Source organism: Colletotrichum godetiae (assembly GCF_030913485.1).
Source record: "Colletotrichum godetiae strain CBS 193.32 chromosome Unknown BDP55scaffold_47, whole genome shotgun sequence".
Classification (NCBI taxonomy): domain Eukaryota; kingdom Fungi; phylum Ascomycota; class Sordariomycetes; order Glomerellales; family Glomerellaceae; genus Colletotrichum; species Colletotrichum godetiae.
Window position 1 is genome coordinate 256,431 of NW_026851295.1, and position 27,720 is coordinate 284,150.

At 55.8% G+C, this 27,720-nt stretch overlaps 9 protein-coding genes and 1 non-coding gene across 10 annotated transcripts; 5 read left to right on the forward strand and 5 right to left on the reverse strand.

Annotated features, from left to right (window-relative positions):
• Nucleotides 1-2,308: 2,308 nt before the first annotated feature.
• Nucleotides 2,309-2,989, forward strand: BDP55DRAFT_635879 (uncharacterized protein; the record flags this gene model as incomplete). Its single annotated transcript, XM_060572832.1, has 3 exons — nucleotides 2,309-2,381; nucleotides 2,525-2,585; nucleotides 2,626-2,989. 3 exons carry the CDS (start codon nucleotides 2,309-2,311, stop codon nucleotides 2,987-2,989), a joined length of 498 nt encoding a protein of 165 aa, XP_060425451.1.
• A 672-nt stretch (nucleotides 2,990-3,661) lies between these two features.
• On the forward strand, nucleotides 3,662-4,882 carry BDP55DRAFT_696871 (uncharacterized protein; the record flags this gene model as incomplete). The annotated part of the gene is made up of 1 exon (XM_060577621.1): nucleotides 3,662-4,882. The coding sequence occupies one exon, from the start codon at nucleotides 3,662-3,664 to the stop codon at nucleotides 4,880-4,882; it is 1,221 nt and encodes a 406-aa protein (XP_060425452.1).
• Nucleotides 4,883-5,499: 617 nt separating this feature from the next.
• BDP55DRAFT_295298 (uncharacterized protein) lies at nucleotides 5,500-8,348 on the reverse strand. Its single transcript, XM_060566575.1, has 4 exons — nucleotides 8,076-8,348; nucleotides 7,936-8,006; nucleotides 6,519-7,883; nucleotides 5,500-6,455 (listed from the first exon to the last, which is right to left on the reverse strand). The coding sequence occupies exons 1-4, from the start codon at nucleotides 8,158-8,160 to the stop codon at nucleotides 5,640-5,642; spliced, it is 2,337 nt and encodes a 778-aa protein (XP_060425453.1). The 5' UTR covers nucleotides 8,161-8,348; the 3' UTR covers nucleotides 5,500-5,639.
• Nucleotides 8,349-9,583: 1,235 nt separating this feature from the next.
• Nucleotides 9,584-10,429, reverse strand: BDP55DRAFT_295431 (uncharacterized protein). Its single transcript, XM_060566578.1, has 2 exons — nucleotides 10,256-10,429; nucleotides 9,584-10,207 (listed from the first exon to the last, which is right to left on the reverse strand). The coding sequence occupies exons 1-2, from the start codon at nucleotides 10,264-10,266 to the stop codon at nucleotides 9,736-9,738; spliced, it is 483 nt and encodes a 160-aa protein (XP_060425454.1). The 5' UTR covers nucleotides 10,267-10,429; the 3' UTR covers nucleotides 9,584-9,735.
• Nucleotides 10,418-13,154, reverse strand: BDP55DRAFT_732298 (fungal-specific transcription factor domain-containing protein; the record flags this gene model as incomplete). Its single annotated transcript, XM_060579930.1, has 6 exons — nucleotides 10,418-10,521; nucleotides 10,643-11,344; nucleotides 11,405-11,514; nucleotides 11,580-12,197; nucleotides 12,266-12,348; nucleotides 12,738-13,154. The coding sequence occupies 6 exons, from the start codon at nucleotides 13,152-13,154 to the stop codon at nucleotides 10,418-10,420; spliced, it is 2,034 nt and encodes a 677-aa protein (XP_060425455.1).
• A 613-nt stretch (nucleotides 13,155-13,767) lies between these two features.
• Nucleotides 13,768-15,408, forward strand: BDP55DRAFT_752954 (uncharacterized protein; the record flags this gene model as incomplete). Its single annotated transcript, XM_060580679.1, has 5 exons — nucleotides 13,768-14,280; nucleotides 14,406-14,443; nucleotides 14,527-14,808; nucleotides 14,933-14,937; nucleotides 15,039-15,408. Exons 1-5 carry the CDS (start codon nucleotides 14,211-14,213, stop codon nucleotides 15,406-15,408), a joined length of 765 nt encoding a protein of 254 aa, XP_060425456.1. The 5' UTR covers nucleotides 13,768-14,210.
• A 305-nt stretch (nucleotides 15,409-15,713) lies between these two features.
• BDP55DRAFT_t274 lies at nucleotides 15,714-15,794 on the forward strand. Its single transcript has one exon. It is a non-coding gene; the product is annotated as a tRNA-Gly (tRNA).
• Nucleotides 15,795-16,654: 860 nt separating this feature from the next.
• On the reverse strand, nucleotides 16,655-19,736 carry BDP55DRAFT_560407 (fungal-specific transcription factor domain-containing protein; the record flags this gene model as incomplete). The annotated part of the gene is made up of 3 exons (XM_060569988.1): nucleotides 16,655-16,798; nucleotides 16,876-19,295; nucleotides 19,373-19,736. The coding sequence occupies 3 exons, from the start codon at nucleotides 19,734-19,736 to the stop codon at nucleotides 16,655-16,657; spliced, it is 2,928 nt and encodes a 975-aa protein (XP_060425457.1).
• Nucleotides 19,737-22,550: 2,814 nt separating this feature from the next.
• Nucleotides 22,551-23,716, forward strand: BDP55DRAFT_635885 (uncharacterized protein; the record flags this gene model as incomplete). Its single annotated transcript, XM_060572833.1, has 4 exons — nucleotides 22,551-22,887; nucleotides 22,910-23,061; nucleotides 23,335-23,389; nucleotides 23,550-23,716. 4 exons carry the CDS (start codon nucleotides 22,551-22,553, stop codon nucleotides 23,714-23,716), a joined length of 711 nt encoding a protein of 236 aa, XP_060425458.1.
• A 2,978-nt stretch (nucleotides 23,717-26,694) lies between these two features.
• BDP55DRAFT_718955 (uncharacterized protein) lies at nucleotides 26,695-27,295 on the reverse strand (the record flags this gene model as incomplete). The annotated part of the gene is made up of 1 exon (XM_060578422.1): nucleotides 26,695-27,295. The coding sequence occupies one exon, from the start codon at nucleotides 27,293-27,295 to the stop codon at nucleotides 26,831-26,833; it is 465 nt and encodes a 154-aa protein (XP_060425459.1). The 3' UTR covers nucleotides 26,695-26,830.
• Between the last annotated feature and the right edge of the window lie 425 nt (nucleotides 27,296-27,720).

Genomic DNA, 27,720 nt, shown 5'->3' on the forward strand with positions numbered 1-27,720 from the left:
AGGTGTGACCAGTACGTCCCGGTGACTGAGTCGTACGATCCGGTCACTGTCGTTCGGTCGGTGGTCCGATCGTTCGATAACGTTGTAATACCCAGCCCACTGTCAACAATTCCCTTTCCTTCAACACTTGAAAACACAAACGGAGTGGGAAACGAGGCAAAGTTGTGTGGATGGAGACCCAGCGGTTTTGTACGATGCGGCAACGGAATGTCAGGTATTGTGTAGGAAGATTTGGTGCACACTAAAAGTCAAAACTTCAGAGACATGGCGGACGGGAGAGGTATGCTCGAGAGAATTGGGATGAGACGAAGGGGAGCCGGGAGCGAGCCTTCAAACCTAGAGATTGGTGGCTCCCTGGCGTGTGCCAGCACGGAGGGGGGTCTGAACCACACCGGAGAGAAAGCGAAAAGAGTACAGTACGGAGTAGGGGTGCAGTCGACGGTCGTGCAGTCAGGTCGGATCGAGACTTTGTTTGGTCTCTTTCACATGCCGGAAGCTAGCGGCAAAGCACTAGCACCGCCCTTGTCTTCCTCTGCCCTTGTCCTTGGACTCCTTGCCCTTCTTGTCCGAGAGGGGGGCGTTCGATGCAGTGTAACGCTACCTTATCAGAAAGAAAGAAAAAAACTGGAGAAGCCGAGAGAGCTGGACTATCACAAGCTACAGTGTCTCGAGGAGGAACTACACCCGTTGCCAGTGGCTGGGCTGATGATGGAATGCGAGTCCATCTTGACTGCGCGCTCGAGCTTGTCGAGTGCCAGGAGAGCTTTTCTGCCTGCCACGTACGGGGGCTCCGGCAAGAAGAGGATTTGAGCAATACTTCGGCGTCGAAGGGCCTGTGGGCTCTCTTTCGTACTCCACAGGGTCGTCGTTTTCCGAGCCTAGATAGTTCAGGCCGTCCAATATTGAACGTTGTTCAAATCAAATCCCGCTGGGACGGCGGATGAGGGAACAGAGTTTTGAGTTCCTGGACGGTGTCTTTTTTCCATGTGAAGAGCGACGTGTTTCTGAATGACAGAAACGGCTGTGGGGAGCAAGCGAAAAACAGAGTTTGCCGGGTGAATCAGCGTCTTGACTTATGCGCCTCCCTCCGGGGGTCGGAATCCTTTGCCTGCAAGCCAATGCCCCAGTAATGCGCCCTGGTGTTCATGGGAGAGTGACGAAGGACAGCAGACGTGCGTTCCGGACTTGGGATGGGGGGACATTGTGTGTGTCTACGAATAGATATTATGCCGCTATCAGCTTCGCCAAACAGCCCATCTGTTGGTGATGATGAATGCAAGTACAACATGCGGTTGGTAGACAGAAAGATAAGAGGTCCGTTTCGGTGAGATGAGTTTGCTTGTTGTCCGAAACCGATCGCCGCGTCTCCGCATCTCCAGACTCAAGGCGTGCCAGGGTCAGGGTCAGCGTTGGACGGAAGGTCTGGGGAAAAGTGCAGGGGAGGAGTCTACCGAACTGAAAACCCCGCAAGTCCAGAACACAAGGACGTTGCCAGCCAGAGTTCGACAGCAACGAGCAGCGAGCAAGGAGGGTCAGATTGGCAAACCATCGTTTGAAAGGTGTATTCTTTGCGTGCCGTCGAGGTAACGTTGATTATGTGTGTAATGATTTAGCGTTCTGCGGGGCGGCCAGGCCATCCTCAGATATGGCAAGCTTGCTAGGCGTGCCGGGGTAGCAAGCGTGTACGCAGCAGACCACGGTGGTATAGGAGCCGCAAAGATTGGGCCGATCTTGTCGACGGTAGGCCAACACAGCGAAGATCCTTAGCAAGGGCGAAACACTTGGCATGGCGAACTTTGGTAGACGAGCCATGGACATGACTGCCGTCTGCCGCACCAGGTTGACCCTGGACGGGCGGGTAAGATGCTCTTGGTTTCCCCGCGATATCAATATCGAGCAAGTGGTTACTACAGTCACAACCCGAATGGCCAGATCAAAATCCTGGGGTGCATGGCCTGTCTTGGTCGCGGTGTCGGCGTCAAACTCCATCTACCCCAGACCAGACCAGCACGACCATTGGCGGTTGTCTGGGGGAAGAGAGTGTCAGTGTCTCCGGAGTATATTATGCAAAGTTCCCATGGCCCATGCTTCCCTTGTGTGGTTGTTGGGTAGCACCATTGGTATAAAGGCAGACGCCACAGCAGAAACAGGCATGGCGATCGTCAGAAGCCAAAGCTCCGAGCTTGCGACGGCCAACGAGCGCAGACCACGGAACGGTCGAGGCACAGCGATGCAACCGGTAGAGTTCTTTTTGTCCTAGATGCAGAGCTAGACGCAGCCTTGGACCCGATAGACTGACAAGTGCAAGATGGCACTTTGGGGTCTCTTTGGCGATGGCAAGCCGTGGAGGTGCATTGGGGGGTGCGGCCTGGGGTGGTCATGTATGTATTGGTGCTTTGTGATTCGCCAACTTGGGGGTTTGCCGGTGAGGATTCGACGGGCATCGAGGGTGTCGTCGTCGTCGTAGGGTGGCTGTGTCTGTGTTGTGCGTTTCTGCAGCTGGTGCATGTACTAAACGCCGAAGATACCGACCGACGTGGTGTTTGGCTGCGGCATGACATTCGAGAGACGACAGAGAGACTGAGGTCTGTTGTCATGGTAGGGCTTCTTTGTAAGATGTCACAGTAGCAGTGACGCTCTTCTTCGGATTCAGGAAAAGTACAGACGAGGCGACGAAGAGGATGAAGAGGATGGTGATCAGGAGCATTGCAAGTTGGGATTCGGAAAGCACGACGCAGCAAGGGTCTCGAGTGTCTCCTTCCTGTCCATCCACGCTCTTTCCCTTGTCACCCCTCACCTCACCTCACCTTCAGGAAGGTACTTGCCAGTCCCGCTCCCTCCCCTCCTTCCCCCGGCCGTCCCCGTCCGTTTCCCGACGTTCCTTCCAAAACTTCAAATTGATCCAATGAAAATGGAAATGGAAGTTGCAAAATGCAAGTCCCTTCGGGTTGCTCCTGCCCTTGACATCATTCCACAACAGTCCCACTAATTACCCGTTCCAGAAGTGCCTGCTCTCAGAGGCTCAGAGAGGATCGGAGCTGCCCCGCGTTTTCCCTTGTCACTGCCACAGCATCATCGCGCCCTTTCATATCGACAACATCGAGATGCTCCACTCCAAAAATATCACATCACCATCCGTCACCTCTGCACCAGTGTGGTAGCCTTCCTACGGCTCTTTGCACTTCGCACTTCGCACTTCCTAGTTGACGGGTTCCCATCTCCGGCGTATCGGCCAACATTCTCTTTCATCACCGTTGTCTCTCCATCTACGCCTTTGAACGTGCCTCGAGGTACTTCCCCACGCTTAGAGTCTTCGTCGTATTCGCAACCCTCCTGCCGCCGTCCAAGACCGTCCCAGCGCGCCAAAGTCCCCGCTTGCAACCGTCACCCAACACCATACTTCCAGCCGTCCCGTTCCTGGCCACTCATTTGCGTTTCCAAGACGGCCAGAGATATTGGAAGGTTCCGGGGTGCAGCCACCGGTAGGAGATAGCGATAGTCAAACTGTCTATCTATCGTTTTATACCTCTTCTCTGAGCATCAGCCGTCTTTACTGTTTGAGGCCTGGCGATCACCGCCTTTTCCGCTTCCCCGTTAAGCTCAACCTGGTACACCACCAGATCCAGACCAAGCACCGACCAGCAGCCAGTCAAACACCACTATGTGCGGCCAACATGACGGTGAGGAGCTTACCCGCTCCACCGCCGTCACCTCTGTCTCGACTTCATCGGACCCCTTCCCCTGGGAATCTGGCATCTACGATGCTCATTGCCACCCCACGGACACCATGTCCACTATCGAGGCTATACCTAGTATGCGCGCCTCGACTCTAACCGTCATGGCCACCCGGAGCCAAGACCAGGCCCTCGTTGCTGAGGTTGCTGCGTCCCACGGTGTGCGATCAAAGTACGAGCTGTCTCAGGGTCATCTGATTCCCTCCTTTGGCTGGCATCCGTGGTTCTCCTACCAGCTGTTCGACGACACCGTGCCCGAGGCTGAGAGGACGTACCACGAGGGCCAGCCCAACGCAAAGAAGCGCCATTACCAGGCCGTGCTAGCCCCGGCCCCTGAGGACCCCGACTTTCTCGACGCCTTGCCTACCCCGCGTTCTTTGTCGGCCTTTTTAGCCGATACCCGGGCCCGCCTCCAACATCATCCCCTGGCTCTAGTCGGTGAGGTTGGTCTTGACAAGGCCTTTCGCCTACCCCAAGGACGAACGGACGCCGACGAGTCCTCTCGTGACCAAGGCCTTACCCCAGGTGGTCGCGAGGGGCGTCGTTTGGCGCCTCAACATGTCAAGATGCCCCACCAGGTTGCCGTGCTGAAAGCTCAGCTGGCTCTCGCGGGTGATCTTGGCCGTCCTGTGAGTGTCCACGGCGTCCAAGCCCACGGTGTTCTCCATGATACCCTCTCTTCTCTGTGGAAGGGTCACGAGAAGGAGGTCGTCAGCAAGAAGAAGCGTCGTCTCGTTGCCGAGGGAGCCGAAGACTTTGATTCCGAGGATGAACTCGAGGAGGATGAGTTTGGCAGGAAAGACGTCCCGCCGAGGCCGTACCCACCGCGGATATGCCTCCATTCGTACTCTGGACCTGCTGAGATGCTGAAGCAGTATACTAACCCAGCCATACCTGCGCGCATGTTCTTTTCATTCTCTTCGGCCATTAACCTAGGCACCAAAGCTGGTGCTGACAAGATTGCTGAAGTTCTTCAGGCGTGTCCTGACAATAGCATTTTGGTTGAGAGCGACCTGCATATCGCCGGTGAAGAGATGGATGCTAGACTAGAGGATATGTACAGAAAGGTATGCGAGATCAAGAAGTGGACACTCCAGGAGGGAGTGGAGCGCATAGGAAAGAACTACCGGGAGTTCATCTTTGGTTGACACGGGTGCACGTTGAAGGTGTTCAAACAAGCACAAGAACCCTTTTCCTACACTAGATCCCTGAGGATCCTGGCCTTTTATCTGTCTGGTCCTGGTTGTAGTGGCTTCCACGGTTGCGATAATTACCAAGCGTTACTTCAACGTGCATATCCCACGCGATCCGCCAAACGACCGCCGTCCAAGACCCTTGCAAAGGCTGGAACAACCGAGAAGCATAAGGACGGCATGTTGGCCGATGTCTATGCGCCTTGTCGAGTTGCATTGTCGTCGTTCACCTTGCATACCTATCTCAGATAGACACAAGATTTGCCTGGCGAGCGATGTCACTGCAAGCGTACGAATGAGCTGCTACCGCATATCGCAAAAAGAGTTGATTGCCAATGTGACGCGCTTCATGTTGATGGAAATGTATATGTATATGCGAGACTGCGATTTCAGGTCTATCATTCATGATTATCTCTTCATCTTCATCGCTTAATAGCGACGAGTATATGTATCCACACAACCAACACTCTCCAAGAGTTAAGGCCTCTACAGGCCCACAAACGCCGATGATATGTACATAGCAAAAGCAAAAACACACAACAAAAATGCATAAGAGAAAAAAAAAAAAGATGTGATATAGATGCGGGATATCTCTACTAAATATCAATGTTTATACTCAAAAAAAATCTCTTTTTTCCTACACACTCCATATACATCCCCTCCCCTTCTCTACTTAAGTAACCAAAAGAAACGATTCTCAGGTAACTAATTCTTAGTTCTTGGTCTCTCCCAGGACATCATCAATGTTCGACGCCGTGTCCGACCCCGCGCTGGGGGTATAGTCGCTCGAACCGGGCGTGTAGCTGCTGAAGCCGTCCGAGACAATCACGGACGGCGCGGCGTGCTCGTCGTAGGCGGGGAGGACGTCGTCGCCCATGTACTCAGCAAAGGCGGTCGTCGGGGAGGGAGGGGCGATGATGGCGGGGCGCTGGAAGTGGGAGTGGTTGGGCATGAGGTGCTGGTGCTGGCACTGCATCTGCTGCTGCTGCTGCTGCTGCTGCTGTTGCTGCTGCATCTGCTGCTCCTGCTCCCTCATCCTCTGCCTCCGCTCCTCGGCGGCAACCATCTCCGAGACGAGGGTCGCGGCGTTGCGGAACTCTGTGATTTCATCCGTCATGCTCTCCATCGTCTCAAAGTCCCGTTCCGACTCGGAAAGAGAGGGCCGACTGTTCATGAACGCCTGCTTTTCCTCGTCTTCTTCCCCGGTGACGCTGCCGGTGGTGAACATGCGGGACCAAAAGTCTGTGAGGGTGGCTTTGAAGGCTTCTTTGCGGGCTTCGCGGTAGTCGCGGCGGAGGGCGCGGCGGGAGTGTTTGCGTTCGCGGCGTTCTGCGCGGGATTCACTGCGGGAGGAGGGGCGGGAGGAGGAACGGGAGAGGATGCCGGCGCGGAGGAGGGCTAGTATTCCGACGAAGAGGAGGACTGCGACGGAGATTTTGGCGGGGAGGGGGAGATGATGGGGTCCTCCGTGGGGAGGTCCGTGGGGACCGCCGTGAGGGCCTGGCGGCGGGGGAGGGAAACCCGGGGGCTGTTTGGTGTTAGTATGCTTGTTGGGTTGGGAGACGGGAGGGGGAAGGGGGGTTTGACTTACGCCGTGGTGGCCGTGAGGGCCGCGGTGGTCGCCTTCGTGGTCGAGGGGGTGCTCATGCTTGAAGTCGGGAGGGGGGCCTGGGGGAGGAGGACCAGGGGGTCCGGGAGGACCGCCGTGGTGAGGACCGTCGAAGGGAGGGGGAGGTCCGTGGTGGCCGTGGGGACCGGGGCCATCGAAGGGAGGCGGGGGAGGAGGAGGAGGACCGCCGTGGTGTCCATGAGGTCCGTCAAAGGGAGGCGGGGGAGGAGGAGGCGGCGGGCCGTGGTGGTCGTGAGGAGGTCCATGAGGGGGCTCGTCAAACGGCGGGGGAGGAGGGCCGTGGTGAGGTCCTCTTGGCGGTGGCTCAGGGGCATCCTCGGGAGGACCCTCGGGAGGACCCTCGGGAGGGGGCGGCAGGCAGTGGCAGAAGCCCGGAGGAGGAGGGGGACCAGGCGGCGGGGGCGTGGTGTGATTTCCCTTTGTGTGGTTGCCGTGCTCGGGGAAGGGGAAGCCCGGGCACGAAGGGGGAGGGCCGTGGGGACGACGGCCGTGGTGGTGACCTTCTCTTCTGCCGTCGGGGCCTCCTGGGTGACGGCCCTTGCCGTGGAAGCCGGGCCCGCCGCCGCCGCCGCGGACGCGGTGCATGAGGGTGTCGATGACGCACTTTAGGGAGTCGCAGGAGCGGAAGCCGCGGTGGCTTGGGGGGAAGATGCCGTGGTCTTGAGCGAGGCGGGATTCCTTCTCGTGGATGGCGTGCTTGAGGGCGTGGAGCTGGTGACGCATGCACTCGAGGTCGTCGAGCTCCTTGAGGACCTTCTCGTCGAGCTCGGGGTGCTCCTCGGGGCGGTCCGCGGGGTGGTGAGGGCGGCGGTGGTGGTCGTCGTCGTTCTCGTGGCCGGGCCGGTGGTGAGGGGGGCGTTGTCCCTGCTCGCCTGGGTGGTTATCCGGGTGGTTACCGACATGGTGATGCGGCGGCGGGGGGAAGGGAGGATCCTCGAGGAGTCCATCCTCGTCGTCACCCGGGCGGGGAGAGTGGCCCTCAAACTCGGGGAGAGGGAGGGAGGGAGGAGGCGGGTGGGCGTCCGAGGTGCGGACGTTGCCGGCGACCTCGATGATGGCAGCCGGGGCGGTCTGGCGGAAGCGGGCGACGAAGGCGAGGTCGGAGGCGAGGGTCCGGCCGGAGAGGGACTCGAGGGTGAAGCGGAGGAGTTGCTCGTCGCCGGCGCAGGTGGCGGACCAGGAGGCGATAAAGGTTGAGCCGTCGTGGTCGCCGGCAAAGGTGCCGCGGCCGAGGGTGTGGCCGCCCTGGGAGAGGGCGTTGTCGTTTACTTTGATGTTTGGGTAGGCGCAAGGGGAGGGGGCCTCGAGGACTTCCAGGTGGAGAGTCTGTGAAGTGTTAGGTCTGTGACACTTTTGAGTGAACAGCGGATGAACTTACGTAGGGCTTGGTCTGGTCCTCGTTGAAGCCCGGTGGGATATCAAAGGTGACAAAGGTTGATGGGGAGGCATCTGGAGGTTGTCAGTCATGATGAATGGACGATGAAACTGTGGAATGGAATACGAGGGGAGAATACATACCATTGACCTTTTCCATGCCAATCTTGGACGGAGCGGCGCCCACGAGGGCCGGCGCGAGCAGGAGAGCCCTCGCCAAGCCACGCATGATGGCGGTTTGGGGGATGTTTTGATGCTAAAAACGGGATATGAGGTTTACCCTCGTCGAGACTCAACGGTCGTCAACCCCTTTCCTTGGCCCAGGCGTTTACAAACCCCCGAATGTTCGTATTTGTGAAAGATCTCTGCCTGGAGCAATTGGGTCCTTATGGTCAAGCGTCCTTTCGTTGTTGAGAGTGAGGTTGAGTTGAGTTTGGTTAGGTCCGGGTGACAAGGAGTGAGAGGTGAAGGAAGGATGGAGAGCGGACGGCAGGGTAAGGTGATAAATGGCTGCCTGGTAGATGTGTGTGTGTGTACGTAGATATGTATGTCGTCGAGTCGTGTATTGGCTGATGGTGTGCGTTGGTTCGGTGTGCCAACTTGTTGCTAGTCCAGTCGTCTTACACCAGCAATGGGCAAGACTTGATGTCTCACACTCACACCACACTTACAAAACCCTCTTTTAGTGGGAACGAAACAAATATGAAAGAAGAACGAGTGGAAGGTATTCACACTTTCCACTGAGAATGAAAAGTGATGAACTGAGAAGGTGAGGAAGCAAGAGAGAGAGAGAGAGAGAGAGTGAGTGAGAGAATGAAAAAAAGGAAGAATTCCTGTGAGATACAAACACATCCACACAGTCACACACACACACACACAGAGAGAGAGAGAGAAACAGAGGGAGGCAGTGTCGAGGGACGCGCAGTCTCACGCCAGGAGGCAAGTGGGCACAGAATCAGGGACATTTGGGCTGCGCAATCCTCTCAGCGCCGCTGGACCGGCCGTGGCCAATCAGCGCCGATGAGCTGACGAGTCCCCTCGACCTTTTCGAGGTACGTACCTGCCGCTTGGCTCGTGCACTCCGAACTGCCAGTCCCGCGCCGGGATCCACCCGAACTCCACTCTCTCGGATAGCCAATGAGAATCAGCGCACCACGGCTAAGCATCGGACCGGTGGGGTTGATGCGACGGCCCTGGGATTCTTTTCTGCTCCTGTTTCTTTTCGACAACACTAGTATGTACCAAGTGGTTCATGGCCTTGATGCCCTCCCCGCTGACTACGGATACACTGCAGTCTGCAGTCTGCAGCTAGCAGCTAGACTGCTAGAGCTGTGATGTCTCGTTTGCTGCGTGAGTGCGTTGGTTGTCCCTGTGTTGGGTAAACCGCATACCACAGACTCGGGTGGATCCCGAACGGGCTAAGCACCGGGACGTGGGGGACCGCGCTAGTCTTCCGAGGCGACGGGTCCCCACCGTCGAGGCGATGAACAGTGAACTCATGGCATTCGGCACTGCTGGACGCGCATTGCTGCTGCACTTTGCTCCCGACGTCCTGGACGGCCACGCCGCTTCTGGTCCTTTGCCTTGGGTTGTTTGATTATTTTCGGTCCCTCGGTCCACGATCGGGTGGAGCTATTTGACCCAGAATGAACGAAAATGGGTGGCCAAGCGCATACTCCGTACAGCCCACGCATATCCGTACCTCCATGGGCCATTTTGGCATGTCACAGTCCTCGTTGCCGCCGTGGGCGCGCGGGTCCTCCTCGATTAGTAGTCGAATCAATGGCCACGAGGCCATCCGCCTTTAGACGACGACGGCGTGGGATTTGTGGTACGACGAGAGGGGACCAAACATGAGACCCAATGCCGAAGGAAGGGGGAGACGAACATGGTGAAGAAAAAGAAGGCTCATTCGCCTATGATTAAGCAATACACTAAGGTAGTCTCGTCCAACGTAATCTGTAAACATACAAGCATGTCCCGTGAGAACTCCTGAATGTGGGAATACCCATCCGTACCTTGTAAAGTAAAGACAGAAGCCATCGGACAAACAAGCCGGATACGCCACCCCTTCCGCCGTTCTCCCCGGCTGCCACCCTTCTCTCGCCCCGCCGTAGACTGTCAGATGGTTTAACCTACGGATACAGTACAGTGCCAGCAAGGGAGATATACAAGACGAACCAACCAACAGAACAAAACCAAACAACACGGACAAAGACCACGCAACGCCTCGAGGCTCAAGCTTTGCACCACTGATCGCCCAAGAAACAAATATTGTAGTCAAGAATCCCGCCCGTCCACGCGTCAACTAACAAGAGTTGCATATATGTAACATGGCTCTCGGACTCTCTCTCCACTGGGGAAACAACAGATCTGCGAAACAACCGCAACTCTGTGATTATAGATAGCCCCTGGGTTGACAGGTATAGTAGACCCCGCCGCAACACAGAGAGCATGAACAAGCAATGATATCGGCAGTGGCTTTCTTACAGGGGTGGCAAGAGGTCCTTCAACACTTGCACACGGGCCCGCGCGACATCGGACCCTTGCTCACCTTCGCCCATCAACACCATGATCTTGATCATTTTTGCTGCACCATGCCAGTCAGCACACAAGGACATGAAGTCGAAAAACGAGATACCAGGAAATTGAGAATAGCAAATGAGGGGAGAAAAGGAAAACAAGAAAAGGAAAAAAAAAAGAATACTCACCAATATCACTCCTAGCCCTCTGGAACAACGGATCCCTCTCCGCCTCCTCCGCCGCAACAGGGTCCTTACCCATCTCCCGCAGCACGCTCCCAATACACAGCGCCTCAAGAAACGCGCGGTGGTTGAAAACCCACCACACCCGCGCCTCGAGCTCAAAGATGTCAAACAACAAGAAAAACGACGTAATCGCCTCGTGCGCCGCCTCCAGCGTGCCCCGCGTATTCGAAGGACATTCCGCGCTCTCCGACGCATACACGAGCATGATGTTATGATGATAATTACTCGTCAGGAACAGCGTCTGCCTCACGACGCGCTTATTCGTCCGCGCTAGGCCCGCGAGGCTATCGGCGTCCCAGGAGCGGAAGACATCGGGAAAGGAGCGGTAGACGCAGCGGAAGTCGGCGATGAGTTTGGACTTGTGGCGGACGGTGGCGCAGATGGGGAGGTCGAGGGAGCGCGGGGAGCAGATTGTTTCTTGAACGAGGTTGGCGAGGGTCCAGGAGCCGCGGATGTAGGCGATGTCTGTCGGGTCTGAGGAGGCGATGGCGGAGCCGTCGTCGACGAGGTCTTCGACGGAGACGTCGGTGTGGGTTGCTGAGGGCGGGAGGGAGAGGAGGACTGTGAGGAAGGTGTCTTGGAGGAGGACGGCTTGCCAGAGTTTGCGGCGTTGTTGCTTTTCGAAGATGGGGGCGTCGGGGGTTACTGTGATGCGTGTGTTAATTCATTGGTGTGCTCTTGAAGTAGATTGTTGAAATGGCCTACCGATGTTGGGGTCGCGGTGTAGACCCATGGCGTAGGCTTGGCGGATGAGTATACCGGCAAATGCCCAGCCGTCCGAGGCGTGGTTGTCGTTGATGAGGAAGTACGTCAACCTGGTCCAGTCAGTATCATCCTTGGATGGATGTGTGAACATCCAGCATGGATAAGGACTACGTACAGCACCATGGACTGGATAGAACGCAACGAAGCAGCACTCAGGTAAGAAAACATGCGCAGCGCCTGGTTACTCGCCGACGCATAAAACTCAGCCGTCTGCTTCGCATCGCTCGGTGAATTCGACGTCACAAACTGCGTACCCAGCGCAAGCATCACAAAGATAAGGCCCACAAACGCCGCATCGACACGGTTCTTCTCCTCGGCGCTGAGGCTCCAAAAGTGCTCATAGTCGGCGTAGAACGTCTGCCGGTGGATCATGGGGTAAACCGGGTCGACGCACTCAAAGTACTGCGCCAGCAAAATGTCGGCCTGGACTTTTTCCGGCAGGACGGAGATGACCTCGGGCAGACCGCCCTCGCAGGTCCAGTAGTTGGCAAAGGGGTGCTCGGAACCGATGCCAAAGACGTTGCTGGCGGTGGGTAGGGAGTAAGGAACGTTGGAGAGGAGGCCGGTGGAGGAGGAGAAGGCGACGGAGCCGACGGAGCCGCGGGAGGTGAAGCCGCGGCCTTCGATGAGGCCTCTGTCTGCTACGTTTGGGATGGTGGAGATGTCGCCTGGTCCTTTTGGTTTGGGGGGTTTCGTCATGCGGCGGCCGTTGGCGAGGGATCTTGTTGTTTCTCTGCTTTGTACTTAGTTGTGTTCCAAGAGTCTCGACAATAGTCTCGAGAACCGTGTGAATGGACTTACTCAAGTATCGTCGCCACTGCTGCATATTGGCATTCCGTTTGACGTTTGATACATGCTAGGCAGTTGGGTCGACCTCGGTCACACTGCGTCTTTCTTAGTATAAATGTTCTTGGTTGGACTCTGTGGATTTGATTGGCCTGCTGCTTTCACCTGAGAAGCAACGGCGAGTTTAGAAACAAGATTTACGACGGATGCATGCCTTGTGCCAAGCGCGAAAGCATGGAGTCTTTGTGTTCGCGCGGTGCAACTAGCATGAAGCATCCGGAAGTGAGTTGACCACTTGGGATATAACGATGAAATTTGATCTAGCATTGGTACGCTCAAACCAACAGCGCAATTCGGTGTGGGGGCAACAAGCACGCCATAATGAGAAATCCAATAACATGAAAAAAGAGAAGAGAAAAATAGGATGCGTGATTCGAAGATAGCAAAAAGGTGAGACGGATTCAGAAACAAAACAAATCACACAAACCTTTGTCTTGCGCTCAACGCACTCAAAGCACGACAACGTAGGCTTATTACGCTTCTGCTTCTTCCTCGCAGGGCCCTTGTCGCCGCCGTCATCGGGGCTAGCCGAGTTGCCGTCGACGCTCTCATCCGGGTGCTGGTGATGAGCGCCATTACCGTAGCTTTTCGGAGTCGTCGTCTGTTGCCGCGCGACGGGCGTCGAGTATGACGGGCCCGATGCCGCTGATGCCGTCGGTGAGAGTGTGGCGGCGGCGGCGGCGGCTGCTCCTCCTCCTCCTCCTCCTGCCCCGTTTTGAATATGAGGATGAGTAAGTGATGGTAGACGCCCGTGTTCTGGGGCTGGCGATCCGTAGGCTGTTGAGGCCGAGCTCGGCGTGAAGGGTTGCTGTTGAGGGTGTGGGAGACGGTTTTTGGAGGCCATGTTGGGCTGTTGATCGTTTGGGAACTGTTGCGCGCGCCTCAATTGAATGAATTGATGGTGTGAATCGATGGTTCGAGTTACGTTGTTAGACGAGCGGCCTATGCCAAGACCGGATTTGATGCTGATGGTCAATAGCGGCGCGAAGGTGAGCGAACGAGAATCCAGACAAGCTTGACTGTTTCTGTTTCCGCCGTCTGGGCACGCCCAAGGCGATGCTTCAACGGGAGGATTGTGATTGCTCCAGGCGGTTGGCTGTCCAAGTCGCCGGGCGGAGGATCGTAAGAAAGTTTACGGGATAGACACTATGACCCGATTTCGAATGATTAGATGCGCCGGACGTCGCAACCGGCCGGTTGGTTGAGAACTTCCAATGCGGTGCTTCCGTTCCCCGGGAATAAAGGCCAAGATTTCCAAGGAGCGGAGGACGGAGAGTGGATGGGCGAGACGCGGCGCGGCGGCGGCGGGCGGGCTTTGCGCAAAGTTTCCGGAAAGTATAGTGATTTGATCCGTGTCGGTATCGGTGTCGCCCGGTGCTCAGAAAGGCCGGAGGAGGCGAGGTGTGTTTGCGCGTTTGCGCTGGGAATAAACAGGCGATAGAGGCACGTAGGTAATGCGGTGCGGCGGCGGGCGTCACACAACGAAGGGGGGGAGATTGCGATGGGAATAAGGAGGGAAACAAAAGGGAAAGGGAGAACGTGCGGAATACGGCGGGAATTGGGAATGGGGGGGGGGAGAAACTCTCTGGGACTGGGACTGGGACTGGGACTGAGACTCAGCCTGGCCGGGAACTGGGGACTTGGCCGGGAGCGACACGGCGGACGGCTCTCTTTCTCTCCAACACATTAACAAGGGACTCGAAGAAAAGAGGGGAAACGCTTGTCTTGTCTCTCTGCGCCTTGTTCAGAGTCCGACGAGCTAATCATCCATGATCCAGGTCATGGGATTGAGCAACCAAAGTTCCTATTCGAATCAACAACTTCATCAAATACAAGAGCCGCGGTCTCGAACCAGTTCCATTACATGGTACCGGTTTCCCAGGTTCCATGATCCAACACCATGACCAAGCATTCACTCACGGAGGGAAATCCGCGATCGATGGGGGCAAAGGACGAACATACGCACAGTAGTAAGGCGCCCGCCCGCCCCTTGGTCATTACATGCCCAGTACTAAGTAGCAACGGGCAATACAACCCCCAGTCCAGCCGTCCCATCTTCCAGGTTTGCCTTTGCCTCTCTCTACCTCCCGCCTAGCATCGGATCTGATAAACGTCGAGCGGGAAGACACCGAGGTGAGTATCCGCCTACTCACATACATTGTACATTAGTGCTCCACGGTTCATGGCCATACAGCAAGACCTATGTACGAATACAGCAAACCCTTCTCTTGGAAACGAATCCATCCAATGGATCCAAGTCCCCCGAAACCAACTGCCGGCCGGTCAGGGGCGCAAGACCTGCTGTTGCTTTGCCTTCTTCGATGGCTGGGGGTCCCAATCCTAATTTCATCGATCCAGTCAAGAAAGTCAACCACTGCAATCCCTCCCCCAACCCACTTCGTGGGCTCCCCATGGCATGCTACAGTGGTGGGCAGATCAGCACTAAACCGCGCCGGGGGGCAAAAAGGCTTGTCTTGTCTCGGGCCCCAGAAACCCAGGTAAGAATCGCCGGGAAAGTCTCCCCGAGTGCCGCCATTCCACCATGCATACATGTATGGTGCCAGTCCCAGGACCTGGATCACTGGAATCCTTGACGCTGCTGAATATCACGTATATCCGTAGATCCGGTGTTGAAAAAACAGGCTCGCGAACCCTCGAGATGCGGTTCTATTGTTTGCTTTGTGAGATGACTAGAGATAGGTAGTCCGTCTACCTACGTTGGATGCAGATATCTTTCAGGTTATTGGGGAAAACTCATCGTCTATCCTTTAGAAGTACGGGCGTCTTTACCTATAGTTGTTGAACGTCGTGATGCCAATCTTATCCAATACGCCGATGTTATTGACCGAATGGATCAAGGTGAACAAAGTCAACATGCAGCATCCAATAGACCCATCCTCATGCATCTTCTCTCTGCGCCTCTCTCCCTCTTGCACGGATACGCTGCCACTCTGCTTCTTTGCCTGCCGCGAGCTCCCCTGCCCCAGTGGAGATTTCCCTCTCTCCCATCTGCGCGCTCGCACTTCTACCCGAACATCGACGTCACCAATGCAACCAGAAAGCGCCCCCAAATGTCAAATCGAAACTTTGAACAATGACCTCCGTCTCGGGGGACGACTGTTGACAAAGCTTCAACATGAATCACAACTTTTGCGGGTTTTTCTCAGACTTTCCAAATTCTCGCTCACAAACGACTGGCGAAAGACCGTGTTGAGGGTTCAGACAATTTCCACCTCGGCCCTATTCCGCCACGACCTCCAAGGGACCGCCGATATCGCCTGCCGGCTTTTCGGGTCCTCGATGTCCCTGCCGACCCGCAGGGGAGCACTCTTCCCCGCGACTCCCCTTAATCGCATGCATTATAATCCGCTTTCTGGAAGAAACAAACATCCAACCACAAGCTGCGTCGATGGTTTAGTGGTAAAATTCTCCGTTGCCATCCAGCAGCGTCGGGGAGCCGGGGGTTCGATTCCCCCTCGACGCATTTCTTTTGCTATTTTCACCATATTGATCCCATATGGCCGCTGTTTCTTCTCTTTTGTCTTTATTCTTGCGTTTTCTTCATCTATCGCTTGGCAATGGGTGAGTGGCGGGCCTTCCGTCGCGGTCGCGGTGTGTGGGTGCTGGATCCAGGGGCCCGAGTTTTGACTTCACCCATTTACTCCCCGTCCCTTTTACACCTGTAATGTCTGTGAATAGTGATATCGACGCTACCCGCTCGCGGCATATATATGCTGATACAGGCAAGTTCAGCGTCACCCATTCCCTTGCGTCTGCCCGAACCAAACATTAATTGTAGGTAAGGCTTTTGACATCGACATACAACTCAAGATTCACAAATATCGTCCAAGAGACAACAGTTTCTTCTTTCTACCCAACTCTTCTCCATCAAGTCTCTACCCGCTCTCTGGGCCTAGGGAAAACCTCAAGTGAGGCCTGCCTAGTACATTGTTCATCCTCAATCAGCTCCCCTTCCTCCTAAACACCGAAAATCAACACAGAAAAGCCAAATGCCCCCAATAATCAACTCAAGGTATATAAAACAACTGAAGCCACAGCACACCTTTTCAGAACAAAACCTGCAACCAACGGGGGAATTCCTTTCCCCAGTCCTTGGCTCTTCCCTAAATTTCCAGCCCCTTTGAAAACGATAGAATCCCTTTTCCAGTAACCCGTCATCCAGTTCCATCGCCCCCTCCCATCTGTCTGTCGTCTCACATTACTTTTTGACATCCCAGAGGCCGTATTCTCATCTACCATCAGATTCTCCCGATATGTATTCGTACTCCCCAAGCCACATTCGAGATATGTCGCAACACACTGGCTGGGGCCTGAGTAGTGACCTCAGAGTGCAAGCCCCGTACCATCGCCAGTCCACCGGTATAAAGCAAGCAGCTCTCGTCGACGCTGGTGCTGCTCGTGGAGATCCTCCGGCACGCGACCCCTGACCTGCGCCAGAGCACTTCGCATAACCTTGCTAAAGTTGCGCTACAAAAATACAGTTAGCATCGAAGTCTCTTTGATCGCAAACAAGGTGCGAGGGTCAAGAAAAGGTGAAAGCTCACCTGGTACTCTGTATTCAACGTCACAACGCAGGCCTCATGCGCGCGCACAATCGTCTCACACGCCTTGACAACACTAGGCGACGCCTCAAGCTGCAACTTATCCGCAATGAGGAGCAGCAAAAACGACCCCTGGAGGAGGTAGATACCAAAGAAGAACGGCATGAACTCCAAGCCCGGGTCGAACTCGAGAATGTGGCTGATAGCCTCGGCCGCCGAGACGGCGTGGCCCGTCGCCGTGATGAAGCCCTGCGACGAGATCCACAGGTCGTTGTCGTCAATGAGGTTGATGGGATCCCACTTGCCCGCCAGGAGGATGTGCAGCACGTGCATTACGTGGGTGCCGTACGCCATGACGATCTTGGTCTGGATGTCGCTCTCCGTCATGCGGTTGAGTGAGGAGGAGGCGGTCGTGTGGACCGAGTGTACGGAAGGTGTGCCAATGTCGGCAATCGGGCCGTGGTCTACGCTGCCGCTCTCCGGGTTCACCACCACCACGTCGCCGTTATCGTCGAGGTTGAGATTGCCGTTGGCCCGCGTGAGGTGAAGCTGCTCAAACCGCCCGAGGCTCTTCTCATACGCCTCGAGGTGGCGCGTGATCTCGCTAGCCTGGTCATCCCACTCGCGCGCCGAGCGGAACCCCACGCCGAACCGCGGGTGGTTTCGCGCGTGATGTAAGTCCACAATCTCACCCAGGATCGTCATCAGCGGGAGGAAGTAGCCGAATATGCTGTGCCCAGTACACTCAAAGTGCGGACCGCGCACACGGCCCCCGCTCGATGCGCCGGCGGCACCGGTTGAGGCGTCTCCTCCCAGGCTGGGGTCCGTCGTGGCGTTTGCGAGTCGGAACTCGCCATTCTGCCACGCCGTGTCGTCCATCGGCTGCAGCAGACCGGCGCACTCGAGGTCGAGCAGGAATAGTGGCCTGTTATAGCACAGGGCTAGGTGGCGGTCGACAATGTACGTGAGCCACCATATCCTTCGGCGCTCCTCGCGCTCCTCCTCCGTGATGACACCGGGGTGCCCATTGCCTGCCAATTCGTCTTCGGCGTCAACATCGATGCCGCCCTCCCCGTCATGTCCGTTGCTTTGGTTCATGGAGAGAGGGGTTGGCGGCAGTTCGCGGCCGAGCTTCAGCTCTCTCGCCAGGGACCAGGCCGCGTTCCACCATCGCAGGCTCGCACCCTTATACTCGCTCGCGGAGACCACCGTCGCGAGGTGGATGTAGGTGATTACGTCGTCCAGTGTGCCGGCGGCCCCAAATGGACCAGACTCGCCCGTGAGTGCGTCCATGCTGATGGACCCGGGAAGCGCGACGCCAAGCCCGCCGAGAGCTACGCCATCGATGGCTGGGCTGGTTACTGGTGATGTGTCGCCTGATGGCGTGTGGATGAGTGGCTTGAGCAGGCTGACGGTCAACTCCAGCAGCCTTTGGCAGATCTTGCCTCTCGCCGAGGGGACGCTGGTTAAAAAGGGTGCGTCGCTGGTCTGGGCTGCCACCCAGAGGATACTAGCCAGCAGCGCGGGTTGACAGCGTCTGGGTTTGCTGGGATGGAGGAAGGATCTCTTGCGGAAGACGAAGCCTAGGACGTAGGGTGACATTGGGTGCATCTGCGCCGAGGACGAGGACGCGAAGTAGAGATCGATCAGGTCGCAAGCCAAGGCCGCCGGGATGAGGTTCCCGAGATGGGGCATCAGAGGGTGCAAGACCGGGTATCGTAGTTGTTGACCGGGGTGGGCGTAGCTGCTCGGGGGCATGTGAGACTGGTATTGCGCCGGTGGAGGAGAAGACATGGAAATCCACTCTGGGGATGTTGGTTCACCACCGAGGGGGTATGCACTGATCGGGCTGGCTGCGATTCGGAACGGAGCGCCGTTGGTATATGCCGTTGGGCTCTGGGTCTGCATGGGATATGGTATGTCGGGATATGCTGATATGCCGCCCGGGTTTGGACCGTACGCTGCGTGTGCCGGACTCGGCATCATATGTGCGCCCAGGCCTTGCCTGTCATATCCCCCGTGGACGCCCCCGTAGCCGTTGAGATCCAGAGTTGTCGGGCTTTCGAGGTGGTCTCTGTCCATCCCGTGGTGAGCTGCCAGGTGGGCTTGGTGGCTAACCATGTCTCCTATGCTATCTAGCGAGCCGGTCCTTTGGCTTTGGTGCATGGCGTCCTCGCTGAGCTCGTCCATGGCCTTGCCGATGTGACCGTGTTGCGAACTCGTCGTGCCTAGTGATGGCCCTGCCTTGGCGCTGCTGGACTCGGACTGCTCCGTAGGCTGGCCATTGTCGGCGGAAGGCGATTTCGAACCTTGTTCTGTGCCTGTCGTCCCTGCTTGCGCGGCTGCTTGCGCGGCGAGGTCTTTTCGTGACGCTTTGCCTCTTTTCTTTCTCTCGCGGATGTACTCGCAGCCCAAGCCGAATTCTGAGAGCGTGTCAGTCAGTCTAGTCCAGCCTGGCTCCTCCGCATCACGGCGATCATCTATCCAACGGTCCTCTTACCTACGCAATGGGCACAAGGATGTTGCCCGTCGCACTTTGTACGCAGCTGGTTACACTGATCACAGGCCCGGCTGATTCTCCTGCGAACGGGACCTGATGTGCTAGAAGACCGACCCGCGGGTCCCCCGCCATATGGGTGTTGACGGTGTTTTGCCGACTGAGGGCCTGCTCGCGCGAGGTGTGGACCGTGTACTCCCCCAACCTGCTGCTGAATCTGTTGAAGCGCATAGTGTGAGCTGGGTGTCAGGGGATCGAGACCGTTTGCGTGGGCATGGCCGTTTGGAACGTGGTGGGCGTTGGAGAAGAGGGTGCTGGACTGCATGCCATGGTATGGCGAAAAGCGGTGGAGCGGGTTGGACAGCATCTTGTCTTCTTCGTGCTGGGACCAAGCCCGCTGTTGGCGATGTAGTGGCTGAATGGTGATGGTGCTACTCGAACAACGAGCAACTATCTGTCTTCTCTCATGCAGATAGGGGCGACAAGGAGACTGCAAACTGAGCAGCTAGAGGGACACGAGGAAGTTGGATGGGTCACTGTAGCGGGCTTTGGCGACTTTAATCCCTTAGACCAAGGCGAGCAACAGACGTTGATCTATGGCTATGCGGACCTTCAATAACACAATGTGACTTCTGCTTCACTCAGTCAGCGGTTGGCCGATTGGGATATTTGGGGGCGTAAAAGGAGCGGGACGGAAGGAAAGGATGGGCATGGGGTATAGTAATATAAGCTAGACTGAGAACAAGTAGTGGACAAAAGATCTGCAATGTCGTTGGAGAACGGCGCAGCAAAGAGCAACGACAATCATGGCGGGGTTGATGTACAGACGGCTTGGGTGACAGGGTAAGGAAGACAGGATAAGCGACAGGGTGCTTGAAGTAGTGCGGCGCAGGAGATAATTGAGCAAAGGAGAGCTTCCTGTGAAAGTGAAATATTGGGGCCGAGAACCAAGTTGACTCACTTCTTGGATATCGATTCGTGAAGTTTATTGATGTCGGTCGTTGCAGTGGTGGTGAGAGTTCCAAATAGTTGAATCGTTTGGTTGCGTTCCGTGTCTCGCGTGTTGCGCTGCGACAGGAAGGGTATCTTGAATAAATGGTTTGTATATCGGGATGCGAGTAGGTAATATCAACGTAATTTGGAAGCTCGACAAAAGTAGTTATTGCGAATCTGTATCGACGGCGTTGTATTCGACGTTGATTTCCGTTTCGATGGTCTGGCTCGGAGCCCTCCTTCCTCAAAGCCCTCGATGTAGACTTTGGCCCTCTATGGAGGATGGTCTGCACCCGAAGCTTGGCATGTACGTGAAGATGGCCCGATGGAACGAGACTGTTGTTGAAGCCCGTTGGTTACTGCTCAGTTCAGCTGGTCCGCTTGTTGTACGATAACGTGGACCATGCCATTTACAATGGTAGGATAATGTGACCGGCGGGACAAAATGGCGAAGGATGTGGAGGAGGACGGCTGGTAACAGGCAGGGCGGCGGCCGCAGCGAAAGGATGGATGTATGTACGGCTACAGGACACGCGCGAATGATTCGAGAAGAAAATTGAAATTGAAAATATGATGCTCAGTGGCAGCGCATGCGCGTGTACTCCGTAAAGACAGACGTACAGACGTACCAACGGCGCGTCAGCTAAGGTTCTCGAAGGGGGGAAAGAAGCGAAATGGTGACTTTGTGGTTCCTCGGGCTTAGCTATATTATATGGGACGCTTGTACATAATAGCATGCGAGGACGGGGCAGGGTTGCAATGAGGGGAACAGGGGTGATGGCTTGACGATGGGCGACGTTAAGGTGAGGAGCAACGAACGGCATCGAGAGAAAAACTGGCGACGGGCGGCCATTTACGGGTGTGAATGTGGAGAATGAATGAGCATCTTGGGGCGAGGAACAGGGCCACATGCCCCAAAGATGCTGCCCCGGTCTAGAACGACGGGCTGGCTCATCCCATCCATGGTCCATCCTCCTCCCCAGGATGGATCATCTCGTCTTGGTTTGGGGCAACGGGGTTACGTGAGTGCGTGTGTGGCTCAGCATTGGGTTCGGTTGGTTGATCAACAGTAACAGTGAGAAGAAGGTGAAGATTAGAGCCAGCCCGGTGAAGGTGGTGAACGGGTTTCCGGTCCCTCCCTCTGGAAGGATCAAGGCATGACATGGCGGTGACAAGACGGCATGGACTGTCATCAAACCTTTTCCCACCCACCGGGACAGGATCCCCACTGCTTCCATGGTCTTGCTCGGCTTTGTTTTTTGGCCTGCCTCGGGACAGATACCTAGTCATAACATCGCAGTTGCTGCTTGGGTTAGGACATCGGCCGAATATACCTAGCGTAGTGTGACAGCCGTAGCAAAGAAGGCGGGGGGGTTGGCGCGGTATATTTTGGGCCCGGGGGGGGGGGGGGGGGGGGGGGGGGGTAAAACGAGGAGGTGGGAGAAGATGGGGAATCGTCTCTTGGAAGCTTGAGTCTTGCTCGCTTTCTCCAGTCTTCAGGCTCGTCTCCAGACCTCCACCAACGCGGCCCCAAAGTGGGTTGGGAGCAACAAGCTTGGTTCGCTGGACTGTGCCATCCCGGCCAATAATGCCATTCGGCTTGGCGGAAGGCTTTCTTGGCTTGTTGTTCAGGTTCTCGTTCGGTCTGAGTGCAGCCGAGCAGCACACGCATCGCCGTTGTTGGACATCTCAACCTTCTCTGTCCGCTGCCCGGTCTCGTTGGTCCGGTATAGCGACGGCAACGCAGCCTCTTCCTCTGGCGTGACTTGTAGGGCTTTGGTTTGCCCGTCGCTGCCAGTCCTAGCGCCTGACTTTCTCATCCCTACGCATAGCGAAGTGCCGATATATGTACAGAGTGGTGTGGCGTCGTTCGCCGCTACGACGAAAACGGCAGACATGAACAAGGTCCGGCCATTTCGGAGCGACGTCGTCGGTCGTACAGCGTTGAAGCGCTATATGTGTCTTTCGTTATGCTTTCTATAGACGGGGTGACGGAGTCGAGCTTCCTTTTCAATATCAAAACCGAGTGTAGACGTTCCAGCTTCGCACTGCTTGTCGTTTTGTCCTAGATCGCGAGGCTACGAAGTGTTTAGCTTCGTGCCGAGAGTCATACAATGGGCATGTCAATGTGTGATGGGAGGGCCGTCCAACGGCACTACCATGGTCGCCATCCTGTTCCAAGCTTGCGATGGGAGCAAGACGAAATCCTTCGCTTGAAAGAGCGCGCGCAGGCCAAGGCGAGAACGTCCCTGGCGAGAACCCCGGATTCTCGTTGGATACTTTGATGGGAATTGCCCAAAAGGGAGCCAAAGACATGGGGGGGAAGACCCTTTCGGTTGGCGTCCAGAGTGAATCTTTTGCCGTGATGACAATGGCGCACGGGTTGGAGCCAACACTAGGCGGAAGCGGACCTCTGGAAGGGTGGCGTTTACGGATGGTTCTACGGCTTCTCGTCGTTTCTTCGGGACGACAGCTCTATCCGTCATTTTTCGAGCCGCGCCACAAATGCAACCTCTACATAGTAGGTGAGTTGCCTCGTTTCCCCAGCCTGCACTCTCCAGGTTGTTGATGCAGGTGTTGATGGTGCTGGTCCTGGTGCTGTCGGTACATGGCAGTACAAACTCCGTTCAGACGAAGGACGCGTGACAGGGGTCTGTGTGGCAGCAGAAGAGCTTGGAGAAGAAGAACCCGACAGAGAGGTGTGCAAGGGACATGGGATGAGGAATGGATAGGAGGAGGAGATGTACGGAGCAGTGCGTAGGTAGGTACTTGGATGACACCGAGTCAATTTGAGTGCTGCTAGTCACGCGGAGGATCCACTCCGAGAGACCGTGTCTTCTTTCTTGCTTCCCAGTTCAAGTTCTCACAGCTGAACCTTTCACTCCAGGGCCTTCAGGATAATGCTCCAAAGGTCCATCTGATGAACTTATGAAATCTCTTGCTTGCATCTAGAGACTCAAACACTTTATCAGACTTCATTAGAGACGGAGGTTGCCTTCGGTTCCATGATGCTTATGCTCTCTGGCGGTACGCGTGAAGAATAACCTTTGGCACTTTCTTTCCCTGACAGCACCGCTCTAGGAAGACTCGCATATCAGTCGCCTTCTATCAAGCCTTCCATCTAAGTTCTGACTTTAGGGGAAGCTTCTTCTTAGACAGGCGACGAGAAACTCTGGGGGATGGAGAGGAAGGTACATCCCTCAGCTAACTACCATGTCCCCTCCACTATATCCCATGGACACTGAACAGCCTCATCCCTCCGGCAAGATCATCAAAACTAGTGCTACATTCATCACCAAGCTGTTGGTTATTTCAGTCTCTTTGCATCAAGTCAATCAGCGTACCTCGCTCTGAGAGACGTGATCACACTATCGTTCTCTTCACAGGGACTGCCTGCCGGGGCGTCCTCAATCAAAAGCTTGCGAAGACAATGCCCGTCCCCCGTATCCTCCCCACGGTGTTGAGCAAAGCCCCGAACGAAGACGCTTGTAAACCTTCAGCTCCGGTCCCGCAGGTCGAGTGCCGGTAACTCCAAGGGCATCCCTACCAGCTCTTCCGGGCCCAACGACAACAGCACCCCCCATCGTCCCCAGGAGTCAGAAACCCTTGGGGTTGCCAGAGTCAGCACCCTGTTGTTCGGTGATGGTGTTGACTTAATTTCAGCTAAGGCAGCTGTAAGGGGCATGCTGCGGCCTGCTTCAAGGGGTGCGCAATCGTGCCCGAACCCAAGAAAAGGATTTAGGTTTTCCCAAATCAAATTCCATGCGTAACGGCGTCGCCAGCAACTTGCCAGTCACAGCTGAGTAATGGGCATAAGTCTTGCTTGACCTCAGTGGACCAAGTCGATAGCAGCACGACTTCTCCCTCACAACGAAGTGTGTGATGCTCGAGCTTGGCCAGCATTAGACTCCTCGAGAATGACCTCTCGCGTACCGTCAAGGTACCAAGAGGAACATCCAGCTTGGCCCTTCCGTCATCCATCTCAACTGGCTCGCGTCCGCTTCAGATGCCTTCTGCAGGCTGCCACACCAATCTCACCTCCTGTACAGAATAGATGCCCAGTGACACCCTCGCGCTTGAAATGAGCATGGAGAAACGGTCAATCTGATCCGGTCCACTTAAACGCCTCCCATCGCTTCTCCGCACATGCGGAGCAAAGGATGTTGCTTTCTCCTCACCTCCCACACCCCGTTGCAGTCATCCCGCCAACTCCCCACACCACGCACACCCACCACCACCAGAGATTCCATTCGGTCCTCCCCGAGGGATACGCCGGGTGCGGGACGGTGCCGAATCTCTTGCAAGACTGGTCTTTGAGGTGCCAGCTTCACTGCATCTCATTCTCGAGCTTCCTCGGCCCTTTCGAAAAGGCACACTGCTGCTACCTACCTAGTCTTGCCGACCCGAGTGCCTCGATGCCTCGGAGCAAGTCAGGCGCCACTTTCGCAACATCTACCCCAAAGTACCCAGGCCTTTGCTGGTGATTGGACCTAGAAAGCCCGAGGAAAGCATCAGCCACGAACTCTGAGAGAGGTTGACCATCCATCTGGACTGGCACCAGTTGAAGAACGGTAGAAATTGGAGGAGCTAGAGGGTGCGTGTGGGGCCTTTGGAGAACTTTTGATGGAGGGTCGGCCCTTGGTCCATCACCACCAGCCATGAACCCAGCACCTATGATGACGGCCCTCTCTCACAAACCCCCAAACCTGAGGGACCTCCTTTCATCGAGCTGGCCTTCGAGTCACTACCTACTAAAGTCACCGACAGATTGAAAACCCTTTCGATCCTAGCCGATGTGGCCGAAATCTCGGTCGCCGCATGAAGCTGGGTGGCGGGATGCCATCCTGTGCCGTGTGTGTCTGGCCATCACTTCGCTACCAAACTTCGCATTCGAGCTTTCTGCAGAGCTACTTACCCGGGCAATCCATGACTGAAAGAGCAAGTGACCACAAGCACCTGTGCGATCATCTTATCTTTCACCAGCGTCCTTTCAGTAAACCACGCATACAGTGTACGCCATGTTCTGGACGACTTCTTGAACGAACGTGCCGACCAACGTTGAGCTTCTCTTTTCCTCGGAAAACAGCCAGCAACGGACGAAATCCGACTCTCTTCGATGACGGATGAACGAGAATCCGGCCAGAAGAAGAGAATGGCGCCACCAAATTAGGTTGCCCAAGTGTGCCACGAGGTATTTAGCCTGAATACGGCACGGCGGTCGCGCGTGGCGCCATACCATAACGGTCGTCGGTCCGAAACTCCCCAAGATGTGAAAAGATCGGACGCTCCCCTTACTGCCTCCCATTCGTGGCTTTTTGCTAGAGGCCCCTTCTTTTCCTCCACGAACCAATCGAGGCCTCTTGTCCTACCCCGAATCATCCACTCTGCTCATATTGCTCAAATCCCAACATCACCAACTGGCCTTCAGATGTTCATGCTGTACAGTGCTCACCGACCTCAAGCCCCTTGTTTTATACTCCCAAAGTCTCGAGGCAGGCTCGAGTGAACTGCAATAGCTACGTCAACGCTGTGCAATACAGGCAGTACTGTACGCCCTGCAGGTCTCGCTAATTAAGGTTGCCTAACTACGACTCCTCTAGAGCATTCCCTGCAGATATACAACCCTTGCCTTGTCTCGTTCCGTCCCAAGCTACATCGTACCTTTCGGATGACGGTGTCATCGTCTTCTTAACTCATCTCCGTCAGCTAAACGAGGCTTCTTCCGTTCGCCCTTCACAACCACGTGGCAACGACACTTGCCGTCTAGGCTTTCCGGTCATCTGGGGACATCGGCCGGTGAGCTAGTGTACCGGCAGATCGCCTTCACTCCGGGCATCCTGCGTTAACATTGACTAGCCTCTTGTTCACACCGTTTGCCATCGCCGGAACTGAGGGCTTTGGGCCCCGCATAGAGCTTCAATTATCATCCTCATATTTGAGACACGAGCTTAGTTTTCGTTTCCAATCTAGCCCGCGGCGGAGGCAAGTGCCCTGTCAACCGCTGACCTGCAAATCTCGTGCCGTCTTGGCTCAGCTAGGTTACCAAGAAATCCTCTCAACCAACAAATCAACCTCAAGGGATCCAACTACCATTGGCCACTACTACTGTGATCGGTCTGAGCCAGAACGCCGCAACCCCACACGTATTGTTACGCTGCTCCGGGGCAAGTCAAGTGACGGCAGGTTGCCTACACGATCTCGCGTAGCCCTGCCTTCAGGTTGTCGGATACTCCACAACTTGATGGAAGGCTGAGGACTATTCTACTCGAAGCAGGTTGTTCCCCAGGCCCACAGATGTTTCTTTCTCAGATTCTCGTATCAAGCCGTGGTGGGACCAGGACTCGCTGGAGTCTCCGGCAGCTGGACCGCCCTTCCATCCAACGAGGATCGCTTTCCAGATTCTCTTCCTCAAGGCCCCTTCTCGCCGCATCAGAGTCGGACTACTTAGCGAGCGGCTTGCTCAGCATCTTAAATTCTTCTCGTGTGTTTCTCGTATGAAGCGCCAATGAGGCATTGATCTCGCTTCATGGGGAGGCAGGCGACCTGGCCGCAGGCCCACTCCCGGCTTCTCGGGACCGGCATGATTCTCGGCTTTCTTAGTGGACTATCGGGGAGTTTCCCCGGCTCTTGCTGCATGTCGTGTGAGACCGCAGGAGTAAGTAGACTTTCGGGACGAAAGTTCCTCCCGTGACCCGCAGCTTCGCTGATCTTGAGGGTTTTGTCGCCTGCGGGCCCGGCTCCAGTCCAAGACGTGGCAGGAACAGTGTTCCTTGATGAGAGATAGAGAATCATAACCCACAGATGGTAATTACACCCAAAAGAAAGAAGCATCATGATCTCGGGCCGCTTCACGAGCCTCTCGACAAAGTAAGTAGCGGCGTGCGATGGTGCCTGGCCAGTGTGCGCAATGATGTGCTCCTCTCGGGCGGCCATGCCCGATGACACCTAATCATTGCAACCTCAAGATAACCTGGTCGACCCTGTCTAGATGATCATCCGAATCAAGAGCTTCTACTGGAACCGTGCTGTTGTGTGATAGCCCAACCATCTCTCTTCTCAGTGGAAGTTGTCATGTCGCCGCCGCCGCCGCACGGCTCATCCGGGCCGCTACCAGGCCCCCCTCCCCCCATCGAGGGTGTCTCTGTTGCCAGGTTTCCCACGCACGTTCATGGAGGTCTTTCAATATGAGCCAGGCCCAAGCAGGCTTCCGGCACTTGAACTCATGACTTGACAGCTGCACTCAAAATCCGGGGTCGGGGGAAAGGAGAAAATTCAAAGCATGCAGTGAGTGGCATGCTGCCCTCTCCTCCACCCCACGTGCCGGCTAAACTCAAATGTTTGAGGCGATTGAAGGCTGA